This window comes from Manis javanica, chromosome 8, assembly GCF_040802235.1.
Source record: "Manis javanica isolate MJ-LG chromosome 8, MJ_LKY, whole genome shotgun sequence".
NCBI lineage: Eukaryota > Metazoa > Chordata > Mammalia > Pholidota > Manidae > Manis > Manis javanica.
Window position 1 is genome coordinate 91,221,796 of NC_133163.1, and position 27,244 is coordinate 91,249,039.

Below are 27,244 nucleotides of genomic sequence, written 5' to 3' on the forward strand. Positions count from 1 at the left end.
CTCAATGCAGGTGACAATTGGTTCCCTCTCCTTTTCGAATAGTCTACTGTCCCTGACCCGGTTGTTGGGTGATAATCTACCTGACAGATGGCTTGCTCCCATGGTAGATGAAAGCCCCTAACTAAATAAGAGGGACTACAGGGGCGAGATGCGGTCAGGGCAAGAAGCCACTGCTATCTACCATACAACTGTTCTCAAACCAACCCAATTCAAAGCAAGAAGTGCTTTCTTAGGAAAGCCAGGACCATGGATTATCTTCCTAAATACTGAGGATTTATACGCTTCTCAAAGCCCAAACAGCTTAAAACAGTTCTGTTTAAGAAATGGATCCCTTCAAGGTTGATTTACTTCTCAAATACCATCTATTTTGTCTCTTCCCTTCTGTGGCACTTACTCGTGGACTGGCCACACACAAAAAAGATGGCAGCTCAGTAAGCAGGCAGCAACGAAGCGAGGAAGTAGCTGATCTCCGCTGATGGATGACCTGGTCTGAGTAGCCACTTACGGCTTTACAGTGGCTGCTGAAAACCAGAGACTAAAAAACAAAAATGCAAATTAGTGCCACTGACAATTATGTTTAATGTAAGCAAACATGTCACATATCAAACATTTGACTTAAAGACATTCTTCCTAGCAAATATTAGGTCTAACAAATAATTAACCACTACTTAGAATCTAATGTGTAATACAGTGAAGAATTCCAATGTCATTTCCAATTCTCTCTCTGGAAGACATACTGTTATTTGTAAATAGTCACAGCATAAGTTTCATTAGACAAACACTATGTGTATATATGGGGGAGTCTGGTTCATTTATTATACCATGGACACAAACTCATGTCTTGAGCTAAAAACCATGCCTCAGTGGCCAACAGTATTTTAAGTCAGATCTGCTTAGCATCATGTGTATATACTAACAAAGTAGTGTGGTTCTATCAAGGTTAGCAGTTTTAATTTACTTGGCAATATCAATGCAAATTGTCAGAAACAGGAAACAATGATCTCTTTAGTTCCCCTATCTGATTACCATTTAAAATTATTCATTTATATTACTGTAACATTTAAACAGACTCAGAGCTCATGTTAGAGCTTCAGTTTACAGTCATTCACATGAAAGATTTGAATGTATGGACTGTTCACACACAAGAACCTGTCAGTAGGACTTCAGCTCTACACTGCAGCTGTAGTTCTTTCTTTGGTGCAATCTTAGACATTTTATCTTTTGATCTTCATTCTTGACTTGTTTACTATTTGTTTTACTGGTTTCTTAAATAAGGCAGGTTGATAACCTAAATAGCCATATGGACAAAGATGAATGCACAATAGAGTCAAACTGTACATTGTCCTAGGGTCAAGAACACAAACTGCAAGAACAGTAGTAACCAGGACCCTCTGCAGAGAACAGTTGTAATCCCAGGACCAAAAGCTTCCACTACCAAATATCTTCAAGGCTTCTTCCTTTGTTCAGTACTTCTCCTGAAGAGGATAGGTTCTTCAGGATCATAGCTTGAGAGAAGCCATCTCAAGTTGCCTACTAGGACATGTGTATCATAATCTGCTTCCATGAACCAATCAGCAACTTCTACATAATGGTCATGAACAAACTGAAAGGCTTTAACTGGCTCCAGAAGAATTGGGTGGTCTTCGGTGGTTTCTACTCACACAATACAGAAGTCTTCACAATTCTTTATCATAATGCTGGGCCTATATAGCTTTGACACACATTTGACCTTTTTCTCTAGATGTTATTATCCAGAAAAGAATTTTAACTTCCTGGTAGATATTTTCAGCATTACTGTATTCTCATCTTTATGTTAGCTAGCATCTGCGTTGAAGTTCACCTACCTCTCACGTTTACATTCATAATCATCTGAATGCTAGTGTGAGGACCACTATGAAGATAATTAGACTAGGTATTACCTGTTCTTTCAACACTGAATACTAAATAGCTAAGAATATTACCAAAAGTATCTATTGCTAATGCACAGATGAAGGTAAAAAAAATGTAGTCAATTTTCTTGTTTTCCAAAAGTGCACTTCTGATTAGCAGCAGCAGCTCCCCTTGCCCCTCCTGCAGGGTGAGAGAAGGGATAACACAAGTCTAACAACAGCTCATGTCATCCAGCTATAGGAGTAATTTAGGGCTGCTGGCTTGTGGGTACAAGGCTACCCCGGTGGCGGAGGTAGCTGCAGTAGCTGACCTAAGAATTTCGAATTCTTTACTAACTTCTAAAGAGCAGTATCTAAACAATGTTGCTGTCTGGGATCTCAGTCAACCTCATTTTAAGTATTCTCAAATGACAAAATCCAAGAGAAGCCTGTTTCTTATTTCATTCCTAGAATATAAAGGTGAAAAATAAAAGAATGAACATTTCCTCAAATTACTTTTTCAACACTGCAGTTATTAAGAAGAAAGGGATACAACATTCACTGTCATTTTAGTACAGTATGTTATTTGCAATACTTTTCTGGAAAAAGTCTAATAATACTTCTATTTCCAGGGCTGGTCATTCCTATATTAGATGTTCACTTGTCTTGTATGAGCTAGGTTAAGATCTCACTGGGAATAACTATGTCAAGGTGATTTGTAGCTTTCTGATTACAGATTTAAAAAAAAAAACACCTCACTAGCTTAAAATGCTCAACACAAACAGCCTTAACTTTAGAAAAACCCTGACTATTCCCACTATGTATTAGTGAATCTATATTTTTCCAGATTTTTTAGTAACATTGGTTCCATTAAGTCTTCCATAGAACAGGTTGTCCTTGGTACAACACTACCCACGTTCCCTTCACATAATGACATGGACTGCTAGACACTGCTAGTTACAGAAGAATTTAATGCTTAATACAGAAGAACCCAAAGGACACCTTAAACACCATTGTGTAGGATGTCTTGGCAGGGTAGGGACAGAACAGAAGGTTCATTACTTCTTTAATCTACTCCAGCCTAAAACAAATTAGAAAAAAGAAAGAGAGTGTTACACTATGAGAGATGTGATTGTTATAATCGGGTCACAGGTTTTGCTACTCTGTTGTCTCTCATGCTCTTGAATGTCTTGTTACTATGTGGGCACTGGCATCTGTGTGTGTCTTGCTGCCAGCACCACACTATGTGCACAGTAGTGAAGTTAGGCTTTTGTAGTCTTTTAGCACCATGCAAAAGCCTCAAGTGAAAATAACCACAGCAAGATGGTAGGCCACACAGCTATACACTTCTTGTCACAGTGTAGCACATAAAACACACAGATGTTTTCCCCTCAGATACAAACTTACCCATTTAACAAAGGGCCATACTTAGCTCTTCTTGGTTAAAATTAGAATAATGCTTATTAGTCACATTAGGTTTTCATGACTTAGAAATTTTCTACTTTAATTCTTAAAGAATATATCAAACTTAAATGTAGAAAAGTTCTCATTTCTACTTTAATTCTTAAGTAATATATCAAACTTAAATGTAGAAAAAAGTTCTCACTTTAAATAAAGTTTATAGATCAACTGCTAGACTAAGATTCTATTTTCACAAATAGTTTAAGTGATCAAAGAAGGTGAAAATAAAATACAGAAAAACCCTTAACACAGTGGCTTCCCAGAGCTTTCCATAGCTTTCCATGAGGGGTATAGTCAGCTCTCATCTCAGAAAATGACAACAGATACGATGCTGTAGTTACAAATTAACATAAAGCAGAAGTTTTGAAAACTTCCTGTTTGTGGGATTCTTCATCAATAGCCAGTCAAAGCTAATCATTTAACAGAGAACTGTGTTTAAAACTTAAACACATACCACACTCTCTTCAAAACAGTTATATTTAGATCCTTTTGATTTATTTTAGTTTAAATTGCAAAATCTGAAATGCCCCCAAGTTCTATGAGCTAGCTAGTGGCTCACTAGAGCTGTAGTGTTTATAAAGCTTTCACTACATGGCACCTAAGTAGACCATTACTATGACAACAGTTTCACTGAGGTTAAGATAGGAGATGGAATCAGTACCACTAGAGCTTTTCCCATGGCTACCTGAAGGTAGAATATTTCTATGCAACCTTTCCTAAGCTGAAACTTAGGAAAGTTACAAACTTTCCTAAGTGAACTGAAGAAACAATTACCATTAATTTATATGGAAAAATTTTGAGCATTTCAACGTTCAAACAATAAGCTCTCTTAGGCTTTTCTGATATCTTAGGACACATCTTGCTAACAGATGCACAAAATAGATCGAGATAAAGCACACATGCTCACAGACATGGTTCAAAGCTATGGCAGCTTGAAGCTGAGATGCAGAATGCAGTTCCCTGGGAAGGAGCTTGGTGGGGCCCTCTCCTGCTTGGGTTCACGCTGCTTCTGTATCAACTCACTGCAAAATAAATGCTGAACGCTATTCTCACTTTTCACCTTTCTTTGTAAAAGTGAAAACCCTCTTTGGATTTCTTTCAGTTAGTGGAAGTAGGTACTAATGTAGATCTTTTGTAAAAGCAAAGTGGCATCACGCAAACTTTCAAAAAGAGGGGGATACCTGTACTCTGTTTCTGCTAATCATCTTTAACATGACATTTAACTGGACATGGTATAAAATCTGTTCTGCCTCCCCAAAAGATGACTAAGTGGTTATTTCCTACAGATACACTTCTTGTCACAGTGTAGCACAGAATTTTGTCTTATTCTTCTAAGCAAAACAAGATTAAAATGAAAAAAGAAAGATTTCTATGTGTGAGACTTACATTCTTTAACCCCTGGCAAAACCATACAAGAAAGTTCTGACCAGAGTCCACAGTGGGGGTGTGTGAGAATGAATTCATGAAAGTCTTGAATGAAATATTATTCCTTCTTGAAATTCTCACCAGTAGAGCAGGGTGGAGCATAAGGGAATTAAGTATAACACAGGGAACCATGTTGGCTTTTACTCCACAAGCATCACAGAGAAGGAAATATCAGACAAGCATTCACGTCAAGTAAGAGAAGAGATTTTAAAAAGCCTTCAACTTGTTCAAAACACCCCTGTCATCTGATCTGTGTCATCAGCCAGAGGTCTTGGATCCTTGATGTTTCTGTATCATTCCAAAACCAGTTTATGAAAATGATACTTCCTTGAAGTCTATAATACAGAATTCAAATCAGTATACTACATGAGAGTAAGGATTTTATAGTCACATTGGGAGGAAAAAGAGCTTGTTGTCCAGATTCCTTCACATTCATGGCAGGGAAGGAAGAGAAGAGAATTGGGTAGACTGCTGAATATGACTCAGAGAGGATGTGTTCTGAGACGCCTTACCACGAAAAAGACAACATGTAGCTAACTAAGTCAATGCTCATTACTTTTCCTCAGACAGGAAGTTGTATTTAGGGGACAGGCTGGTGGAACAGTACCTACTACTCTTTATAAAACAAATGAAGGTAGAGAAGAGATCAGAATGAAGGATCTTCTACATTAAGAGGACAAAGCTGAATATGGGAAAATTAATTCAAAGCTAATTTGGTAACTACAAAAGAATTTTCTTTGAAATTACTGTTTGAGTAGTACAAAACTCCTAAGAATTTTAGCTTTTCTCCTTGTCTCATCTCTCAGGTCTGTCGATATAAAGGTAAGAATAACCCCAAACTTCACTTTTAAGAATGACCTTAAACATGGAATCTGGATTCAATTCAAATGTTCTTCCATCAAAACTCTGACACATAATTGCTTAATTGCATATTAAAACAAGGCTATTCCACTTCCTACTATTACAAGAGAAAGCAAAACAAAGAATCGGAGAAACAGCCACTCTTCAGCATATATATTTACAAATAATCTAGGTTAAATCATCAGAACTATGTTGGCAAATCAAAATTCAAGATACAATAGAACAGAGCTTGGAATAAAACATTTTGCTCATAAAGAACTAGGGCTTATGAGCAATGAATTCCTGTTGAAGATGAAAGCCAGATATTACACCATATTACTATATTTTCCAGCTGACATTTTCTATGGCTAACAGAACTGTGAAAAGATGGGTGACATGGAGAGCAGGGAGACATACCTACATCCTTTCCAACTTAAGAACTTTCATGGTATCAGTTAGAATCCATTGCCAAAATCTCCAAACAGGGAATAACAAAACAAGCTTTATAATGAAGTAACTAATGTAAAGGCATCAGCCCAGCAATTAGGGGCTGTGGTTATTTTAAGGTTATTTCCACAAATTCTTTGATACCTCTCTCTTCAAAGGGTAGGACCTAATTCGCCTCCCCTTGATTGAGGGCTAGACTTAATGACTCCCAAAACCAGGTCCTGAAAGGCATCATGGCTCCTCCTTGCTCTTTCCTGTGAATCACACATCCGGGGAGGCGTCAGAGGGAAGCAAGTACTAGGTCATGAGGACACTCAAGCAGCCCCAAGGAACTGAGTGAGGCCTCTAGCCAACAGCCTGCACCAACTTGCCAGGCATGTGAGTGAGCTGATCCTACAGCTCAAGTCACTCTTTCAGATAACAATAACCCTAGCTGGTTACCTTGACTGCAACTTTGCAAGATGTTCTGAGCCAGAACCACCTACCTAAAACTGCTCCCAAGTTCATGACCAACAGAAACTGTGAGATTATTATAAGCTGTTAGGTCTTGAATAATATTTTACATAGGTATAGATAACTAGTACAGAGAGAGGCTAACATTCACAATTGACCCTTTTTCCAATTACTCTTCAGATTTCTATACATTAGCTGCTCTCTGCTAGTATTCTCAGCTTGCAAGAAATGCTTTCTATGTGTGAGACTTACATTCTTTAACCCCTGGCAAAACCATACAAGAAAGTTCTGACCAGAGCCCACAGTGGGAGTGTGTGAGAATGAATTCATGGAAGTCTTGAATGAAATATTATTCCTTCTTGAAATTCTCACCAGTAGAGCAGGGTGGAGCATAAGGGAATTAAGTATAACACAGGGAACCATGTTGGCTTTTACTCCACAAGCATCACAGAGAAGGAAATATCAGACAAGCATTCACATCAAGTAAGAGATTTTAAAAAGCCTTGAATGAAATAATATTCTCTTGAACTCTGGGTTTTCAGCTCAAATGCAGGACAAAAATAACTGACATACGATAAAAATCAATGAATGATCAAACAAGTTACCAATCTTACCCATGTTCCCCAACAGACAAAGAAAAATTAGAACACTTCACAAAATTCTATTTTAAATACTAAGTAAGACTATTATAATTTAATTTTAGACTGGAGGACACTCCCTCAGATGAGAATGCACACAAGTTCCAAAGGGAAAACCAACACTAATACAATCCACTAGCACTCACTAAGTCACTCAGCAAACATTTATTTAACCTTGTAAGTGTAAGGCACCAACACTCCCTAAATAAGAGGAACTATATAAAATGTCCAAACACCTAAGTTGTTTTCTCACTTGGAAGGAAAAGGAATGAAGGGGAAAAAAATGAAACAACTGCTTAATAGCACTTTTTTTTCATGTTAAGCTTAGTTTCAGTTTCTCCGGATACTGTAAAACATTCTTCGGGGTAGAGAAGTAAACTTTCTATCACAGACCTCCTACCAGCATTCACTAGAGTTTTCTACCATATAAAAAAGGATGTTAACCACTTTTGCATCCCCATCAATTATCTCTCTTATGTATTCAATTTCCCTTTGCTTCCTTCTTGCTTTTCAATCTTCAAATCTGAGTCTCCTCTCTTACAAACTCAACTTTGATTTAAACCCAACTGCCCCTCCTGAAATACCTTCCTATTCTTTTTAACTGACATGTTGCACTTCATTACCCACTCTCTGGAAGTCCTAACCAGAATCTTTTCCCCTCCAAATCCCTGAATTGGGTATTCTCTGTTCTATATGCACTCCTAACATCAAAGAGCTCCTTATATCATTCCTAACTGTTCACTTTAAACTTGATAAACAATTTACCATTCTCTCTGGATCCTCTCTTGAACTCTGGGTTTTGGAAGTGATTCCTCCACTGCCAATGCCCATACATACCCAAATCCATCAGGGTCCCATGACCCTTTTGGCTATATGGTTGGGGATTGTCTACTGCTTTATGGTCTTTCCACTACTACCATTTCCTGGGTCCTTAGGACTTAGTACTTGGAACTTTTGATTAACATCCTCAACATGGACCCCTGTGTCCCAGCTTTCCTAATGTCACACTCTGAGACTGAACTTCATCAAATACCAATGGCAGAGATTCCCATTGATGTGCTAAATGACTAAGTAATTTAGCGGCCTTTCTAAAGCCAGCAATCACATTATTCCTTTCCATGGCTTGATAGTAGCCACCAAAACTTTATTCCCCCAGGACTACAACTGTAGCATCTGCTGAAGAAAACAAGCCAAAAAAGGTTGACTCCTGGTTTAATATCTAAACCCTAACAGACTGGCTTTGAAAGATTCCCACAACTTATCTTTCTGGCCCTTTTCCTCACTATTGTCCTTTACTTTGGTTTAAATCTTTAACCTAGAATATCTTTCCTTCTATTCAGTTCCCTACCATCAAGATCTTACTTAGACAATACCAGTTCTATGAGGACTTTGTCATTTCAACCAAAAATGATCTCCCATTCTGAACTTTACCACTATCATTTTACCTATTCTGGTAGTTAATTATGTCTTCCTTCAATTCTCATCTTGAATCAATTTTAAAGTCTTTTTAAGTTTGTATGTGTATTTTTGCTAGATGCATGAATGGTTTTTCAAATCAGAAAACAGGAACCATGACTGTTAACACACCTTGCCCGGAGTACATACTGGTTCATGACAAGATTGTAAGCAACACTAATTACATGAGCTTTCTCTCTGCAGGAATAGACTGACACTGGGAAGAGGCTATTCTGAAGGTAGCCTGGACCAGGAGAAAAAAGGAGCACTACAAAACCCCCAACTATTAAGCCAAGGTCACATTATAACATTAGAGATTCATCAATCAATAAACTCTTCTGATACACAAATCAATATGCCATTTATTCAATCCCATTGGGCCTTGGAATGAAACTGAAAATGGCATGTGAGAGAAAGAGAGAAAGGGTGTGTGTGTGTGTGTGGGAAAAAAGTACTCTCTCTAGTAAACACTAGGTCATCCCCCCATCGCCATTTTATATTATGCTTCTTTTACTGTCCAAATCAGTGGTCACCAAAGAAAGCACAGGCAAGCTTCAGAATGTACATAACGTTATAATTATAAATTTAAATAATACATATATATAGGCAGAATGAATTAAGAATGTTTTAAATAACAGGAACACATAATCAAAAAACATTTGGGACCACTGGCCAGCACTATCTACATTAAAGTAAGATTAAAAGCTGATTCTAAAATTTACATGAAAATGAAAAGCCCAAGAACAGTCACATTAACACTTACGAAAAACAAAGTTAGAGGACCCATACTACCACTTATCAGGGATTATGAAGCCACAGTTAGTAAGATAGAATGGTACCAGTTCAAAAACAGACAGATGGACTAATGGAACCAAAGAATCCAGAAGCACATTTATACATATACAGCCCCTTGCTTGATAAAAGTGATGCCATTGTGCAGTAAAGATGGTTCGTTCAATAAACAGAGCTGGGTCAAAGGGATATGGATATCTATATGTGAAAAAAAATAACAACACTTAACACAGACAAAACCCGCAATTCCTTATTGATGTGAACACGAAAGGTAAATTCAAAAAAACTTTTGGAGAAAAACATGGAGGATTATCTTCATGATCTTGGTACAGGCAAAGATTACTTTAACAGGGCTCAAAAAATGCTAATGATTCAATAAGATACCACAGAGCATGAAAAAGTAAGCTACAGAATACACGACATCTGCAATACATAAAGAATACAAATCACTGAGAAAAATAGAGAGAGCCTAATAGAAATATAAGCAAAGGTCTTGAGTGAGCATTTCATAAAGGAGGTTCTCCAAATGGCCAATAAATTAGAAAAGGTATTCCATATCATTATTCAAAAAAGAAATGTCATTTAAAGCCACAATGAGATACTACCACACAGATGGGCTAAAATGAACAAACATCATCATATTCTTGCAAGGATATGGAGCAACTAGAACCTCTAATACACTGATAATGGGAGTGAGAATTGGTGCAAATGCTTAGAAAATTGTTTGGCATTATCTATTAAAGATGACCATACACATACCCCATGACCCAGCAATTTGACTACTAGGTATATACTGCACAAAATGCATGTGAGTTTTCAATAAAAGTTGTGTATAGTAATGGTCACAGCAGCACTAGTTGTAATAACAAAAATTAGAAACCACTCAAATATTTGAATACAGTAATTCTTGAGAGGAGGGCATTGGAGGGGAACAGTGAACGTAAATGGGCACAAAGGTGCTTCTGGAGTTATCAAGCTCCATGTACATTTATGATTTTCACACTTCCCTATATGCACATTAATATCTCTAGAAGGAAAGACAAGGCAACAAGAGAAAAGGCTTAAAACTTTATTACACCTACTACTTCTCCCTGTCTAAAATGTTATGTACAAAACGAAAGTTAATGGTCTTTTCAGAATCAAGTCAGTTGTTTCTTAGAATCATGAGTTCAAATAGTCACTAATTAATTTCATTAGAAAAAAAATTTTTAAACCTCCCTAATAACTCAGGGTACTAGTTGTTATTTCCAAGTTTTCTTCCTACCCCCTCAAGCTTTAAAGATGGAACCCAAATTTATACATTGGTCCTTTGCTAATCTCTCAAGTCTTTCCTGAGTTTCTAATGTACCACATGAATTACAGCAAATAACTCTCAGATCACATTTTCAGGATATTTGCTGAAAATAGTCAGTAAGCATAGTTACAAGTCTGTTTTCTGTAAAAATAAAAAAACTTTTCTGATTCCACAATAGTACGATCCCTACTAAAGCAAAGGGGTCTTCCAAAGGATTTGTAAATTGTATTAATGCCAGAAGTCTTTTTGTAGACCTAAATGGCAACAAAGTCGTATCAGGAATGAACGGCATGAAGCATACAAAGGATTAATTTATCCCACACAAAGCAACCAACAAAAAGAACCCAAGACTGCATTTAAGGTCAGTTGGCAAATTCAAACATTAGCCAACAGATAATCATTACATTTAAGGCTCTGCACTGTTATCCATATTTGATGAGTTACCATTTTTTTAAAAAGACTCATTTTTGTTAATTAAAAAACAAAAAACAAAAAACTGGCAGGATCAGAGCAGACCCTGAAATTTGAAAGTGTGGTTTTGATATATATATGTTAAAATATCATGTATCTTAAGTTTTAACATTTAACTTAATACTCTAAATTAATTAATTTTGGAAATCTGTTTTGGAAATCTAAACTATTTTGCTCAAGTTGGAATCAGTTGGCTCTTTCAAAAAAAAAATTACTTAACTTTATTTATACTATTCTTTGAATACCAAGGATGTAACTGATACATACCAGAGTATACTAAGACAGAAATGGACCTTGATTGTTGTATCAGGATATCTCTGCAATGAAATGTGCATACTGCTCTCTGAGTGACTTCGGGTCTTCCCTTTTATATTCATGAAGTTTGAGACTATTCTTTAAGTCCCAAACTGTCTAAGTTTCTTTCGTTTCTTACTATCATAAAGGATGATCCTACATAAAGAATCACTACATAGTGACTCTATTTATCTAGTCTTCTCGCTGTTCTAATATTGTGCAGTTATGCTGTATTTTTCAAGTCATGACTAGTGAAGGTCATGAAATAATTTTTTAGTAGGTTCCAACTAACATTAAATAAAAAAAAAAGACATTAGGATGCACAATATATGAGGGTATGTATTGTTTGTGAATATTTTGTCTTAAAAAATTTATTTATGTGTATGTAATATTTGGCATGTCTGCATACTTACCAGGTGGTGACGTAAAATATTCTTGACTTGAGTCATGGTCACACTTCAAAAGCTACAGATACAATGGGCTTCATTATATTTTTATCAACTGTTACACAAGAAGGTTCAACAAAATAGTTCTTTATTCAGAACCTAGGCTAACCTTTAAGGCTAGACTTCATGTAAAGATTATTCTGCTTAGTTGAAAGCAAAGATTCCTTAGTACAGATAGATCAGAAAAACTGGAAAAATACAGTGACTGATTGGCATTTCAATATATGTATGTTGGAGATAAGGATGATGAGATCAAAACCAGACCAGTGTCTCTACACAGACATGATTAGCTTTCAGCTACTTATGTACTCACTAGCTCAGTAACTCAGTGTATTCTAAGTCACTGCAAGAGCAAATGGCTATCCACAACACAAAATACAATCAGAGAGGAAATGGAAATGAATCTAACTTCAATTAAATAAACTTTCAGATTTCACCACCAATTTCTCATAAAGCATATTGCCTACATCTCAATTACTCAGGAAATTCATTAATTGAAATAAGGACCTCACTGAGCAGATGCTCTGAATTCACTACTGTATTTTCAGAAAACAGAAGAATTCAAGTAAGTGATACACATCTTTGAGTGCTAAGTAAGATGCAGGTGTCTATATATATATAATAAACACTTGGGAGAACGGTACTTTCATACTGAAAGTAAAACTATTAAAAATTTGTAACTGTAGTAATAATATACATTACCAAATGTAAGGGAATTGTTCTACAGGAAGTTAAGGAACTCTTCAGCAGATATAACAGTATTTCACTAATAGGAAGTAACCCTGCCATCACTGACTACATTATTCCCAACAGGCTGGAACCCAATTTTATTCTCCTTTTGCATTACTGATCTTTTTTCCAAAATCCCAAAAAGTACACGGCACAGTCTTGAGAAAACAACTGGGAAGAGAAAAGAGAAGGAAATCGTATGGGTTCCTCAGTGCAGGGGGCAAATAACAGATCCAGCCAAAGAACATCCTGCATTTGATAGCAGTTAACCGTAAGACTAATGACCCAATACATTTTCTATAGGATATAAGGAAAATGTCCTCCTTTCTAAACTTTTAATCTAGTTGAAGGACCGTAACATACAAACATACACATCTCTTCTCAAAACTCTCCCATTACCCATTTCATTCAGAATAAAATCCAAATCCCTAGCAGTAACCTATGAGGCCCCATATGATCTGGACCTACATGTTTAACCTAATTTCCTGTCACTTTCCCCCTCACCTACTCTACAATGGCCAACAGCTAACATCATTACTTTACATGGAAATGCAATTTAAAATCACAATGATACAACATTACAAATTCCAAAAATTGAACTGACAATACCAGATATAGGTAAGAATGATGAACAACAGCATATCTCTCACATTACTGGTTAGAGTGTAAATTTTATAAAACCATTTTGGAAAAATGTTTGACAGTGGCTACTAAATCTAAACACACATATATCTGATAATATAGCAATCCTGCTCTTGGATATAAACCTCAAAGAAATTAGTGCTTATACTCATCAAAAGACATGTACAAGAATGTGCACTGTACTTTTATTCATATCCACCAACAATAGAACAGAATAAATCGTGATCTGTTCAGACAATGGAACACTTCATAGCATTAAAAAAGAATGCTAAACAAAGATATACAATGATGCATGCAAAAGGGACGAATAAATCAAACATACTACACTTGTGGTTTTAATGTATTCTGTGCATCTGAATTAAAAAGGAGTTTAAAAAAATGCTGTAATGCAACATGGATTAATCTCATAGACGTAACATGGAGGGAAAGAAGTCAGATACAAAAGAGTACATACTGGATACTTCCATTTACATAAAGTTCAAAAATTGGCAAAAATAATGCATGATACATTATTAATAGAAGTAGAATAGTGATTTGCTGGCTTATTCTAAACTAGAGATATTAAATGGGAAGGAGCATAAAGGAGACTTCACAGTGCTGGAAATATTCTATAGTTTAACCTATGTAGTTGTTACACAAGTGTATACACACATATAAATTCAGAGTTGTACATTTAAGATCTGTGCACTTTACAGTAATGTATGTAATGCATATATATGTAATTCACACATGCACACACAAAATGTCTATGAAGTTATATATAGTTAAGTTATAACTCAATAAATACCCTGCTCCTAGAGGAGAAGTTTTTGGCTCCATCAGGCCATCATTTACTTTATTATTTTTACTGACCCAAAAAAAAGGGAAGGGAGTACTACATGAGTAACTGATGCTGAAATAATTGCTTACCTTTAACAAAGGGCAGCTGCAAAGGTTGGGAAAGGAGAGTGGAAAATTAACCCCAAGAAGGAAATCCTTGTTTCTCAGATATCTCTGCTGGCTCTCTCCCTCTGGCTCTCCCCAGGAGCGCAGCTGGTGGAGCCTGTAGGAGGCTTTCAGAGACAGGAAAAGAGCTAACCATCTGAAACAAACCACAGCAGACATGCTTATTCAGTGCTCCATGGAGGTTTGAGGGTAGTTCACAGCAGAAAGGAACCTTGTCTTTCATTAATGTCTCGAGCATCTTTGAAACAGTTCTTTCCTACTTTCAGATAAAGCTGTTTCATACCTTTTGTTCTACATATTCTATCTTTGGCATGACTTGATTTGCTACTATGAAAACTAAAATCCTCTGTAAAGCGCCTCTCAGAATTAAGGAATATTTAGTTCTATCCCAAAACTCTATCATAAAATATCCTCTAATATATTACGGAGGTAGTTTTCCTAATGAGGTCATTCTTTATTACATAAACACGAAATAATAAGTGAAAGCCATTATTCCAAAGAAAAACAACACAGAACTAAGTTTACCAGACCACTTAAGGCAGGCAGTAATACAATCACTATTAACTAAAGTAATCATCAGCCACAATTTACCCTGTAAAAGCAAATAAAAAACAGCAGACTAACTAAAAATAAAGATCTGAAGACTTACTGATAGCTTTTGGGAGAAGAACCTAAATAGTTTTTATTTAAGGCATATCATAAAGCATCACAGAATTATTAAATGATTAAAAGAAAATTATGATTCCCTTACAAAAATTTTTATTCTTAACATTAGAAAAAGAATGAGACTAAGATGACATAATATAAAATATTTAATTTTGCAACATTCAACCTTTGTCCCCTTTTTATTCCCAACTGCTCTCTCATTAAACATGAGCAAACTTCTCACCTGGCCAAAAGTCCCTGAAGCATGAGGTTTGCCATTTCAGCTGGAGATACATCAATAAAACGAAGGAAGGAAAAACAGCTTTCTTCATTAATACCTGTAATATTGAAGGACAAAGTTAAATCCAACAGAAAGCCAAGAGACAATAGCCAAAGCCTGAACTGCTGAATTTTGACTAAGAATCAAGAGATATTCTAAAGGTTCCAATCCAGCCACTTTGATGAAAGTGGTGTCATTATTTTTTGTACTACAATCACAAGTAGAAGCAGGAGACCAGAGACATAGCATGTATGGGTCACAATAGACTTGGCCATTTAGCTACCTTTGGGGTTTTTGGATCCTTGCTTACCTGCCTTCCTCTTTATCATGCCATGAAAAAGAAAAGGACAGAGGTGAAAGATTCTGAACCCTTGCTTTAATACCTTGCACAATGCTCAAAGTTGAGCTTCTTTTCCTTAGACTAAGGAGTGAACTAAGTCACATTAGTAAGAGTCTTCTACCATCTATGTCAAGTTTTAAGGGTGTAAAAAATTAAGAGGCAGGTATAAAATGAAGATGGAAGGTCAATGTGATTTTTTTTTTGCTTCCTTTTATATCCACAAATCATAACATCTATAGATGATGACAATTAATTTACTTAAACCTTATCAAGACTGTATAAATATAGGCATAGCATCAAAACCCTCTACAAGTTCCAAATCAGTCACTCAGCAAAACAAAGAGCATTCTGGTAAATCCTTGGCACACTTTCCTTCCCAAAGATCAAAACACGTACCTTTTCTGTGAAAGAGAGACTGTTGTATATAGTCTGGTGCAAATGGAGAAAGAAGAACTCTTAACCACCTATAAAGTAAGTAAATAAAATAAATCTAAACCCAAATGTAAATACTGGTTAGTTAACTAGACTGGAGGTTCCAAACTAAAGAAAATCTTCTAGGTCTGAAGATGTTTCTATTTTTAAAAAGTTTGCTGTCATATTACTGGGCAAAAATCATGGCAAAAATGTTAGAAAATACTAAGTACTTACTAAAGGCATAAGAAGATAACACAAGTTCAAACAATTCTAGCACAGTAAGTTATCATTTACTGTATTAAACAAAAAGCACTACAGTTCTGGTCTGTTTCCCCCACCCATCTTGTTTAGTAGTAGTCTGGAGCTACCACAGACAAAGAATTCTTAAAATTAAACTGAAGAAACATGTCTTAATTTCAGTTTCATTAGGCTAAATATCATTGATGATTATTTTGGTAATACTGTCTATAGTGTATCTCTACAGAAGGGGCTTTCTAAAGCCATGGTTCTCAAATGTGGATGTGCATAAGAATCCTTTGGGAGCTTGTTAAAAAGTCCAGAAATCAGGGTCACTGTCACTCACAGGTATTAGAATGGATTTACACACTTATTTTCTGAATGAAAGTGGTCTCTAGCATGTTGCCATTGACCAACCACCTCACCTTTACCAGATCTGTCATGATGACTCTGGGAAGAAGAGAGGTTTGATTAATTTGAAACCCAATCCATTCTCCCGTAAGTGTAAAATAAGCCATCACAAAGTGATTTCACTACTAGGAGAGATATATTTGTTGATCTCTCTTGATATAAGTACGTATTTGCACTCTCCCCACTGTTATTTAACATAGTACTGGAGGTCCTAGCCATGGCAATTAGACAAAACAAAGAAATACAAGGAATCCAGATTGGTAAAGAAGAAGTTAAACTGTCACTATTTGCAGATGACATGATATTGTACATAAAAAACCCTAAAGACTCCACTCCAAAACTACTAGAACAGTCATCGGAATACAGCAAAGTTGCAGGATACAAAATTAACACACAGAAATCTGTGGCTTTCCTATACACTAACAATGAACCATTAGCAAGAGAAATCAGGAAAACAATTCCATTCACAATTGCATCAAAAAGAATAAAATACCTAGAAATAAACCTAACCAAAGAAGTGAAAGACCTATACCCTGAAAACTGTAAGACACCCTTAAGAGAAATTAAAGAGGATACTAACAAATGGAAACTCATCCCATGCTCTTGGCTAGGAAGGATTAATATCCTCAAAATGGCCATCCTGCCCAAAGCAATATACAGATCTGATGCAATCCCTATCAAATTACTAACAACATTCTTCAACGAACTGGAACAAATAGTTCAAAAATGCATATGGAAACACCAAAGACCCTGAATACGAAAAGCAATCCTGAGAAAGAAGAATAAAGTCGGGGGAATCTCACTCCCCAACTTCAAGCTCTACTACAAAACCACAGTAATCAAGACAATTTGGTACTGGGACAAGAACAGAGCCACAGACCAGTGGAACAGATTAGAGACTCCAGACATTAACCCAAACATATATGGTCAATTAATATTTGAGAAAGGAGCCATGGACATACAATGGGGAAATGACAGTCTCTTCAACAGATGGTGCTGGCAAAACTGGACAGCTACATGTAGAAGAATAAAACTAGACTATTGTCTAACCCCATATACAAAAGTAAATTCAAAATGGATCAAAGACCTGAATGTAAGTCATGAAACCATAACTCTTAGAAAAAAACACAGGCAGAAATCTCTTGGACAAAAACATTAGCGACTTCTTCATGAACATATCTCCCCAGGCAAGGAAAACAAAAGCAAAAATGAACAAGTGGGACTATATCAAGCTGAAAAGCTTCTGTACAGCAAAGGACACCATCAATAGAACAAAAAGGTACCCTACAGTATGGGAGAATATATTCATAAATGACAGATCCGATAAAGGGTTGACATCCAAAATATATAAAGAGCTCACGCACCTCAACAAACAAAAAGCAAATAATCCAATTAAAATTTAAAAATGGGCAGAGCAGCTGAACAGACAGTTCTCCAAAGAAGAAATTCAGATGGCCAACAGACACATGAAAAGATGCTCCACATCGCTAGTTATCAGAGAAATGCAAATTAAAACCACAATAAGATATCACCTCACACCAGTAAGGATTGCCACCATCCAAAAGACAAACAACAAATGCTGTTGAGGATGCAGAGAAAGGGGAACCCTCCTACACTGCTAGTGGGAATGTAAATTAGTTCAACCATTGTGGAAAGCAGTATGGAGGTTCCTCAAAATGCTCAAAATAGACTTACCATTTGACCAGGAATTCCACTTCTAGGAATTTACCCTAAGAATGCAGTAGTCCAGTTTGAGAAAGACAGATGCACCCCTATGTTTATCGCAGCACTATTTACAATAGCCAAGAAATGGAAGCAACCTAAGTGTCCATCAGTAGATGAATGGATAAAGAAGATGTGGTACATATACACAATGGAATATTATTCAGCCATAAGAAGAAAACAAATCCCACCATTTGCAACAACATGGATGGAGCTCGAGGGTATTATGCTCAGTGAAATAAGCCAAGTGGAGAAAGACAAATACCAAATGATTTCACTCATCTGTGGAGTATAAGAACGAAGGAAAAACTGAAGGAACAAAACAGCAGCAGAATCACAGAACCCAAGAATGGACTAACAGTTAAAAAAGGGAAAGAGACTGGGGAGAATGGGAGGGTAGAGAGGGATAAGGGCAGGGAAGAAGAAGGGGGGTATTATGATTAGCATGTATAATGTGGGAGGGGAGGAATGGGGAGGGCTGTGCAACACAGAGAGGACAAGTAGTGATTCTACAACATCTTACTATGTGAATGGACAGTGACTGTAATGGGGTTTGTTGGGGGGACTTGGTATAGGGGAGAGCCTAGTAAACATAATGTTCTTCATGTAATTGTGAATTAATGATAACAAACAAACAAACAAAAAACTAAAACCCCACATATGTGAACATTCCTCATTCAGAAAGGCAACTGTAAGTGGCTAGGGCTTAAGATTATCCAGTTAAACCTTTCACAGTGTGCATACTCCTACTACAAGATCCCTCAACAAAGAGTCATCCATCATTTGCTTAAATACCTCATTGTTAAGGAGCTCACACACTCTCCACTAAATTTATCTATTAAGACAAAAAGCCCCCAATCCAAAAAACACTCTTAAGAGCAAACAGATATAATATCTGCTCACCTGTCTCGTGAATGGTTGAAGACCCTGATCTGTCCATGACGGTAGATAAACTTTGAAATCTGGTATGGCTTTAGGGAAATATGAAATGGAGACCAAGTTTCTTGTCGTTCAAATAACTCTGGGTGATTACACACCTATGAGGAAGGGAAATGATAAGACGACACTGTCACATGCAGACATCACTCAATGAAGTAATGGAGGAATCCCAAACCCCGAGTTTTTACCTTTGTGAATATATACTTCCCCATTTTCATCTCTTTTTTAACAGCCTTTGTTTATTTGGCATTAAGGTTAGTGCCTTTTTCTTGAAATTGTTTAAGAAAGACAACTGACATTTCCCTAAATGACAAAGGAGCTGACCTAAGCTCTTACCTTCCTAAACTGCATGACCAGATTCATGAGGCTGCTGGTGGTGGTCTGTGCTTGCTGGGTAGAGCCCATAGAAGACTGCAATAAATCCTCAATAGAAATTTTGTTCTTTAGGGCCTGATATAGCAGCTTTTGTCGACTGGTCAGTTGGCAATACATTAGAATTTCGATCTAAAAATCAATTAACATTTATATTTTGAAAAACACTTTGTAAGAAAATTTATTAACGTGATGGGTCTAGTAACCATAATGTCATTCATGTAATTGTAGATTAATGATACCAAGATAAAAGAAATAAAAATTTATTATCAGCATAAAGTTGAAAACACATACAAACCAGATTATGACTGAAAAACAATTTTATACATATTTCTAGAAACTCACAATCTTTATAAACCTGTGATATAATTATTCTGAACAATGTTTTTCCTTGGCCCTCTTCCCTTGTCACTCACTCTACATGCTGTTCCTGAACAATCTTTTCCATTTCCAATAGCACTACCTACCATCCATCAGAGTGACTTATAAAAATTTATACCCAAACACCTCCAGCCCCTTATTTTCAACTATCTACTATAGCAGTTCTACTCAGTCTCCAGCAATTGCATTATGTGACATACCAGGAAAAGAAGTTTTCCACACAACTTACTGAATTGAATAATAGCATTACCATTCACTCAGTTTTCCAAAGAGAAACTTCAGGCAGCTATGATTTTTCTTTCTCTCTCATACCCCATGTTATATTATTCCCTCCTGTTAGGGTGGAGGCACCGGAGAGGGGGGTGAGCACATCAGACACTGATGACGTGCCAAAGTCCCCGGCTGCTGCCCCTTCCCAACCTGAAAAATGTCCCTTAGGCTAGCCAATCCTTGTGCCACTGTAAATCTAAGCTCTGCCTCCCTCTATCTTCTTTAAAGACTTACTGCCTGCCCTGCTGAGCGCAACTTCTCCAGCCTGTCCCAGTGCAGACTGGTGAACCTCGCCCAGGTCAAATAAACTGCCTGGCCCTTTGTTGCCTCTCGTTGCCTGCTTATTTCGGTTAGAATTTATCTTACATTTGGTGCTGAAAAACCCAGGAAGGAGCATGAGCGCGGGGCCCCAACCGGCCATCGGCAGCCCTGCCCCCTCCTTCTCTGACCCAGGACCTCAGCCTGCTCTCCGCTGCGTAGACTATTTTCCAGTGAGTCCCTCAGTTTCCCCCAGTCTGTTTCCCTTCCTAACTCCATTTCACCTGGTCCGTCCAAAATCGTAGCTACGTCCAGGTTGGGGCATCCAGCCCCTGGGCATCCGGTCCATCCACTGCGGGCATCCGGGACACCCGCCCCGGGCCCTGTGGTGTGGGAGATATCCCTCACCCAGGCTCCCAGGCTGTCTCCCCTGACTTGGCGTGCTTGGGACGCTGAGTGTTCCTCTCAGCGGGATTAGTTAGGGAGTGGCACAGACATGAGGAACCAGCCCTCGAAAGCAGAGGCTCAGACCCCGCTGCGGTGTCTCATTGCTAATTTGGCTGCTCTGTATTTGTCCCAGGAAGTTGGCAAATGGAAGCTGGTCTTCCTTTGCTCTCAGGCCTGGCCTCAGTATCCCTTGGACAACCAATCTTGCTGGCCCCCTGAGGGAACTTCCAATTTTCGCCTCCTCACCAATTTCACTAATTATTGCCACCAGAGCGGAGAGTGGGGTGAAATCCCGTAAGTGCAGGCTTTTTGGACTTTGTGCTCCCGCCCAGACCTTTATGTTAAGTCTTCAACAACTCAGGTTCTCCTGGCCCGATCTCCAGTTAAGGATTGTCAGCCTCTTACTCTGCCTGGTCCTTCTTCCTTTTCAGATCTGCGGGAGAATCTTGGTCTCCCACCTCTCTCAGTTCGCTACCCCCACTCCTCTCCGCCACCATCTTTCTTTGTCCTCCCCTGTATTGCTGCCATCTTAAAGTACTACATTCTCAACCATGCCGTCTTCCTGCTTCTCTCCTCTTCCGGTGGCTGCACCACCCCCTCCCCCTCTCCTTCCGCCTTCACTGCCCTCTTCCCCCACCGGAACACGCTTCTCCAGCCCTCCGGTTCTGGAAGCCAAGGACAAGACTCCTCTCAGCACAGACCTGCCTCCTTTCTCTCCCGAACCTACACCCCTCCCCACACCTGCCGTTTTGTAAGTGGTCTGGCGTGGTTTTTGAGAGTAGGTGAGCTAGGTGTAGCAAGTGAACATCTTAGTGACTGTGTATTGCAGTGCGTGTGTCTGCCTGCAGCCTAAAAATTTTTGTAGTAACCTAGAATCTTAAAGTTTTGCTAAGTTAAGTAGACATATGTTGTGCTTAGACACTATGCTGTAAAGCACATGGTGTCAGGAATTATAGTGTGTTCATGAATTTGTTAATCTAAAGAATGCTAGTGCAATAGTTTACAATAGCCCACTTCTCAGTGTTCACTGAAAATTAAAGTTCCTAATGGTTTTGAGGTCTAATTAAAGCTATTTAAAGAAGAAAACATCTCTACTTGCTAAAAAGATGTGGGTTTTAATGAGAAAGTATAAAGAATGGAAATTCGTTTTGTTGAGAGTAAAAGAAGGCAATTGTTCTAAAGTACAGCTATTTATTTAAGAGGGAGAACACTGAATGTAAAAGGAAAGTTGTAGAAAGCTTGTGGAAGAATTTAATATAATCATGCAAAAAAAAGTAAAGCAAATGAGTCTCCATATCAAGTACATAGCACAGCAAAATTAGAATTTTGTTTTCAGTTAAAAAGGAAGTCTTCTTAACTGTTAGTCTGCTCTTAATATTAAAAGATTGCAAAGAGTTCTCTAATTGTTTAATCAAAACAGTTTCTCATGCTTAAAGTCTCAATGAGTTGTCTGAATATTTAAGATAATGAGATCTTAATATGAAAAAACTAAAAGCTAAGGTTTGCTAATAACTGTGTAACCTTCTGTGTTTGCCTTTAAAATCTTTTGTTATTCTAGTTAAATAGATAAGTATTGTTTCATAGTAACCTATGATTCTATTTAGACAAATGCCTTAAAAAAAAAACTTTAACAGCTTCCCAAAATCAAATTCAAAAAGGTGCTTTTACCTCTAGCTAACTCTGATATTTTCCAGAGGGCCCCTGGAACATGTCGGAGGAATTTCTTCTCATTAGAGAAAGTATTTAGTCAATTTAGTTTTTTTCTCATTAGAGAAAGTATTTAGCCGGTTTGGCTTATTTATCTGATATAAAATTACCTGCTTAATTACCTAGAAAGCACTGTCGAAGAAAATAATGCTAAACTTTGTTACTGAATGTTTTGTGTTAAAGAAATATCCGAATTTCCTTATGTCAACTGTCTTACAGTAAGCTCTCATCAGATCTTTAACCATTGTCATTTGTAAATCTTTTGTCATTTATAGTCACTGTTATTACTCCTAAACTAGTAAAGAACTAGATTTCACCAGAACAAGTATTAGTTACATAAGACATAGTTAAAAAGGCAGAAGAGGGACCCCAAACTTCACTCCTTGACCTGGTAACCATGGCCTTTAAAGTCTTTAATACCCGTGATAAAGAACATGAGAAGAGGACAGTGTCCCAAACCCGAGCCTTCACGGCGGCCCTGTGGCCAGTAGGACAGGGGTCTCATCACACCAAAGACCGGTCTGGAGCTCGTGAGCCTCCGAGACCCTGCTTCTGGTGTGGCCAAGAAGGCCACTGGGCAAAGAAATGCCCCAACCGGACCAACAAGCCGACTAAACCCTGCCCAGTTTGCGGTAAGAGAGGTCATTGGAAAGTAGAGTGCCCAGTTGGGGAAAGTCATCCCCCCGTGGCAGAGTCGCCTGGGAGGCAGGCCCCCCTGAGGGACTCCCCTCTGGACGTGCTGGGCCTACTCGAAGACTGAAGATGCCTATACTCGAACACCCCATCACCCTTGCCGAGCCCAGGGCCACACTGTGGGTAGCGGGTAAGTCCATCTCCTTTTTAGTAGACATGGAGGCTGCCTACTCTGTTTTACCTTCCTTTCACTGGCATTTACATCCTTCCCAGGTCTCGGTCGTGGGTGTCAAGGGAACCCCCTCTAAGCCTCTAGAGACAGGTCTGGTAGCCTACACGTTTGAGAGCCATCCTCTTACCCACTCACTTCTAGTCATCCCGTCCTGTCCCATCCCTTTGTTAGGGAGAAATCTCCTCTCCAAGCTTAGTGCCTTTATCTCCCTGCCTCTTAGTCATCCCCAACCGAGCTCACTCATCATCTTAGCCAATATAAGTTGTAGCCCTGAGTCCTCCACAGACCCTCCTGTACCATTGACTGGCATTAACCCGATAGTCTGAGACACCTCTACTCCTGTAGTATCGAGCCATCATGCTCCAGTCCTCATCCACCTCAAAGACCCATCCTCCTCTCCTTCTAGACCCCAATTTCCTATTTCCCAAGCCCATCACAAGGGCATCCTACCTATCATCAACCATCTCCTTTCCCAAAGGCTTCTAGTACCAACTAATCCTCCCTGTAACACTCCAATCCTTCTAGTCAAGAAGCCATCAGGGGCCTACCAGCTTGTTCAAGACCTGCAGATAATCAATGAAGCTGTAGTCCCTCTTCACCCGGTCATCCCTAACCCTTATACTCTCTTATCTCAAGTTCCCCTGGACACCTCTCCTACCTACCTTACTTCTCACTCCTAAGAAAGATACCCCCTTGTCCCAATGTTCATCTTTCCATTCTTTCGTCCAGGCTTCCTGCTACAAACAAGCCTCAGTCTGTCTCTCATCATCCAGACTGCAGTACTAGACGGGGCAAAGCCTGAGTGATCATGCTAGACATATCTGTCCTGGGAGACAAAGACAACATATCTGCTAGAACCTCCGGCCATCAATAGAGAGGTCGGACAGTAGAAGTGCACAAGATCATGTGGGTACATCAGTACTTGCCCCTTCCCTCCAAGCCGCCTCTGGCCTCCCACCAGCCTCAACGCTACCCATGCTGCCCCTCTTCAGCCGGAAGTAGTCAGATCGAGTTGGCGCCCATTATAACCAAAAGGCTGGAATGTGAGGCTGGAGGCACTGAAGGGAGGGGTGAGCACGTCGGACACTGATGACATGCCAAAGTCCCTGGCTGCTGCCCCCTCCCAACCTGAAAATTGTGCCTTAGGTTAGCCAATCCTTGCACCGCTATAAATCTAAGCTCTGCCTCCCCCTACCTTCTTTAAAAACTCGCTGCCTGCCCTGCTGAGTGTGACTTCTCCAGCCTGTCCCGGTGCAGACTGGTGAACCTCGCCCGGGATTGTGCTCAAACAAACTGCCTGGCCCTTTGTTGCTTCTTGTCGCCTGCTGATTTTGGTTAGAATTTATTTTACACCTATGTCTCTCAATTCACCCTGGAATCACCGCTAACCACCTCTTCTGACTATTCCCACTGCCTTACTGCAGATCTCATCATATCTAATCTAAACTGCTATTATTTCGGGGTCTTCCTGCCTCATGACTCTCTTGGTTCTAACTAATTTTCCATACAACTCTTATAAGGTAATTCAACTTCTGAAAAACCTTCTTATTACTATATATTACTGCCTATCATAAAATATTAAAAATTCTCCCACAAGCAGAGGTCTCCCATAATCTAACCCAATCGACTGCCCTGTCTCCTCCTCACATATCCTTCTGTATACCTCAGCAACAATGGTCTGACTAGGGTTTGCTAAACGTGTTGCATATTTCAATGTTGCTCTACCTTCGTTCACACTGCTAATTGCCCAGTACCCACTTCCCATCGTATTTTCCTAGTAAATGCAAACTCATTACAGACCTAGCTCACATGTCATCTCTGCTTTGAAGCTTTCTCTAACCTTTCCTAACAGAACTACTGCCTCATTTATGTTCCCAATATACTCCACACAATCACTGTACCTCTTCTGACACAGTATTACAGTTATTCATGTATTCATCTCTCTTGGAAAGCTGAATGGAACCTGGAGACCGCATCTTTATGTACCAGTGGCTGGCAAGCAATAAGAACTAATAAACAAATATATTTAATAACAGATTAAAAACATTACTGATGACAGCATAGAGAAGACAAGTAATGACTCTATAGCATCTTACTATGCTGATGGACAGTGACTGCAATGGAATGGTGGAGGGACTTGATAATATGGGTGAATGCTGAAACCACAATGTTGCTCATGTGAAACCTTAAGATTTTGTATCAACGGCAAAGGACATCATCAACAAAACAAAAAGGCATCCTACAGTATGGGAGAATATATTTGTAAATGACATATCCGACAAGGGTTAACATCCAAAATATATAAAGAACTTATACACCTCAGCGCCCAAAAAGCAAATAACCCAATTAACAAAGGGGCAGAAGATATGAAGAGACGGTTCTCCAAAGAAGAAATTCAGATGGCCAACTGACACATGAAAAAATGCTCCACATCACTAATCATCAGGGAAATGCAAATTAAAACCACAATGAGATATCACCTCACACCAGTAATGATGGCCAGGATCGAAAAGACTAAGAACAACAAATATTAGTGAGGATGCGGAGAAAGGGGAACCCTTGTACACTGCTGGCGGGAATGTAAGCTAGTTCAACCATTGTGGAAAGCAATATGGAGGTTCCTCAAAAAACTAAAAATAGAAATACCATATGACCCCAGAATCCCACTCCTTGGAATATACCCAAAGAATACAACTTCTCAGATTCAAAAAGACTTATGCACCCCTAGGTTCATCGCAGCACTTTTTACAATAGCCAAGATATGGAAGCAACCTAAGTGTCCATCAGTAGATGAATGGATAAAGAAGATGTGGTACATATACACAATGGAATACTATTCAACCATAAGAAAGAAAGAAATCCTACCATTTGCAACAGCATGGATGGAGCTGGAAGACATTATGCTCAGTGAAATAAGCCAGGCGGAGAAAAACAAATGCCAAATGATTTCCCTCATTTGTGGAGTTTAACAATGAGGCAAAACTGAAGGAACAAAATGGCAGCAGACTCAGAGACTCCAAGAATGAACTAGTGGTTACCAAAGGGGAGGGGTGTGGGAGGATGGGTGGGGAAGGAGGGAGAAGGGGATTGAGGGGTATTATGTTTACTACACATGGTGTGGGGGATCACAGGGAAAACAGTGTATCACAGAGAAGGGACACAGTGGATCTCTGGCAACTTGCACTGACGGATAGTGACTGCTTTGGGGTATGGGTGGGGACTTGACAATATGGGTAAATGTAGTAACCACATTGTTTTTTCATGTTAAACCTTCATAGGAGTGTATATCAATCATACCTTAATAAAAAATTTTACAAAAAAGATTGTATATCAATTATACCTTAATAATAAAAAAAATTACTGATGTTTAAGAAAGTTATACCATCACAGTGATTAAGAGTCATACTACACCTTCTGATCACCTCCCTTTTGACCGCTAACAGAAATTATAAAACTGTTGTTTTCAAGCCATTTATATATATATATAAAAACATTAAGGATCCATTTTTTTATAGAGTATTTTGCATCTATCAGGTTTATCTGTGTGACACTGCTATTTAGTTAAAATCAGCCATTAGGATTTTTAAAAAAGGAATAAAACAAAGGTATGCTTCTATTCCTCTCTTTGAAGGTGCACATTCTCACCACAGTCTTCAAGAGTTCTAATTTCAAAATGATCCAGTCTTCTGGCTGTGATAGAGACAACCTGACATTATCAAGAACCTGGAAAGATGCCTTTTAGGCAGAGAGCAGAAT

The 27,244-nt window shown here is 38.5% G+C and overlaps 1 protein-coding gene across 3 annotated transcripts in view; it reads right to left on the reverse strand.

Moving 5' to 3' along the window:
• Nucleotides 1–27,244, reverse strand: part of INO80 (INO80 complex ATPase subunit) — a 147,514-nt gene that overhangs the window by 56,213 nt on the left and 64,057 nt on the right. For all 3 annotated transcript variants that reach the window (XM_073211654.1, XM_073211655.1, XM_037018901.2), the window contains exons 20-25: nt 19,525–19,692; nt 19,153–19,286; nt 15,862–15,929; nt 15,090–15,183; nt 14,165–14,336; nt 395–535 (exon numbers count right to left, since the gene is read on the reverse strand). In XM_073211654.1, coding sequence (XP_073067755.1) covers nt 395–535; nt 14,165–14,336; nt 15,090–15,183; nt 15,862–15,929; nt 19,153–19,286; nt 19,525–19,692 — 777 coding nt within the window. The remainder of the gene's footprint in view (nt 1–394; nt 536–14,164; nt 14,337–15,089; nt 15,184–15,861; nt 15,930–19,152; nt 19,287–19,524; nt 19,693–27,244) is intronic.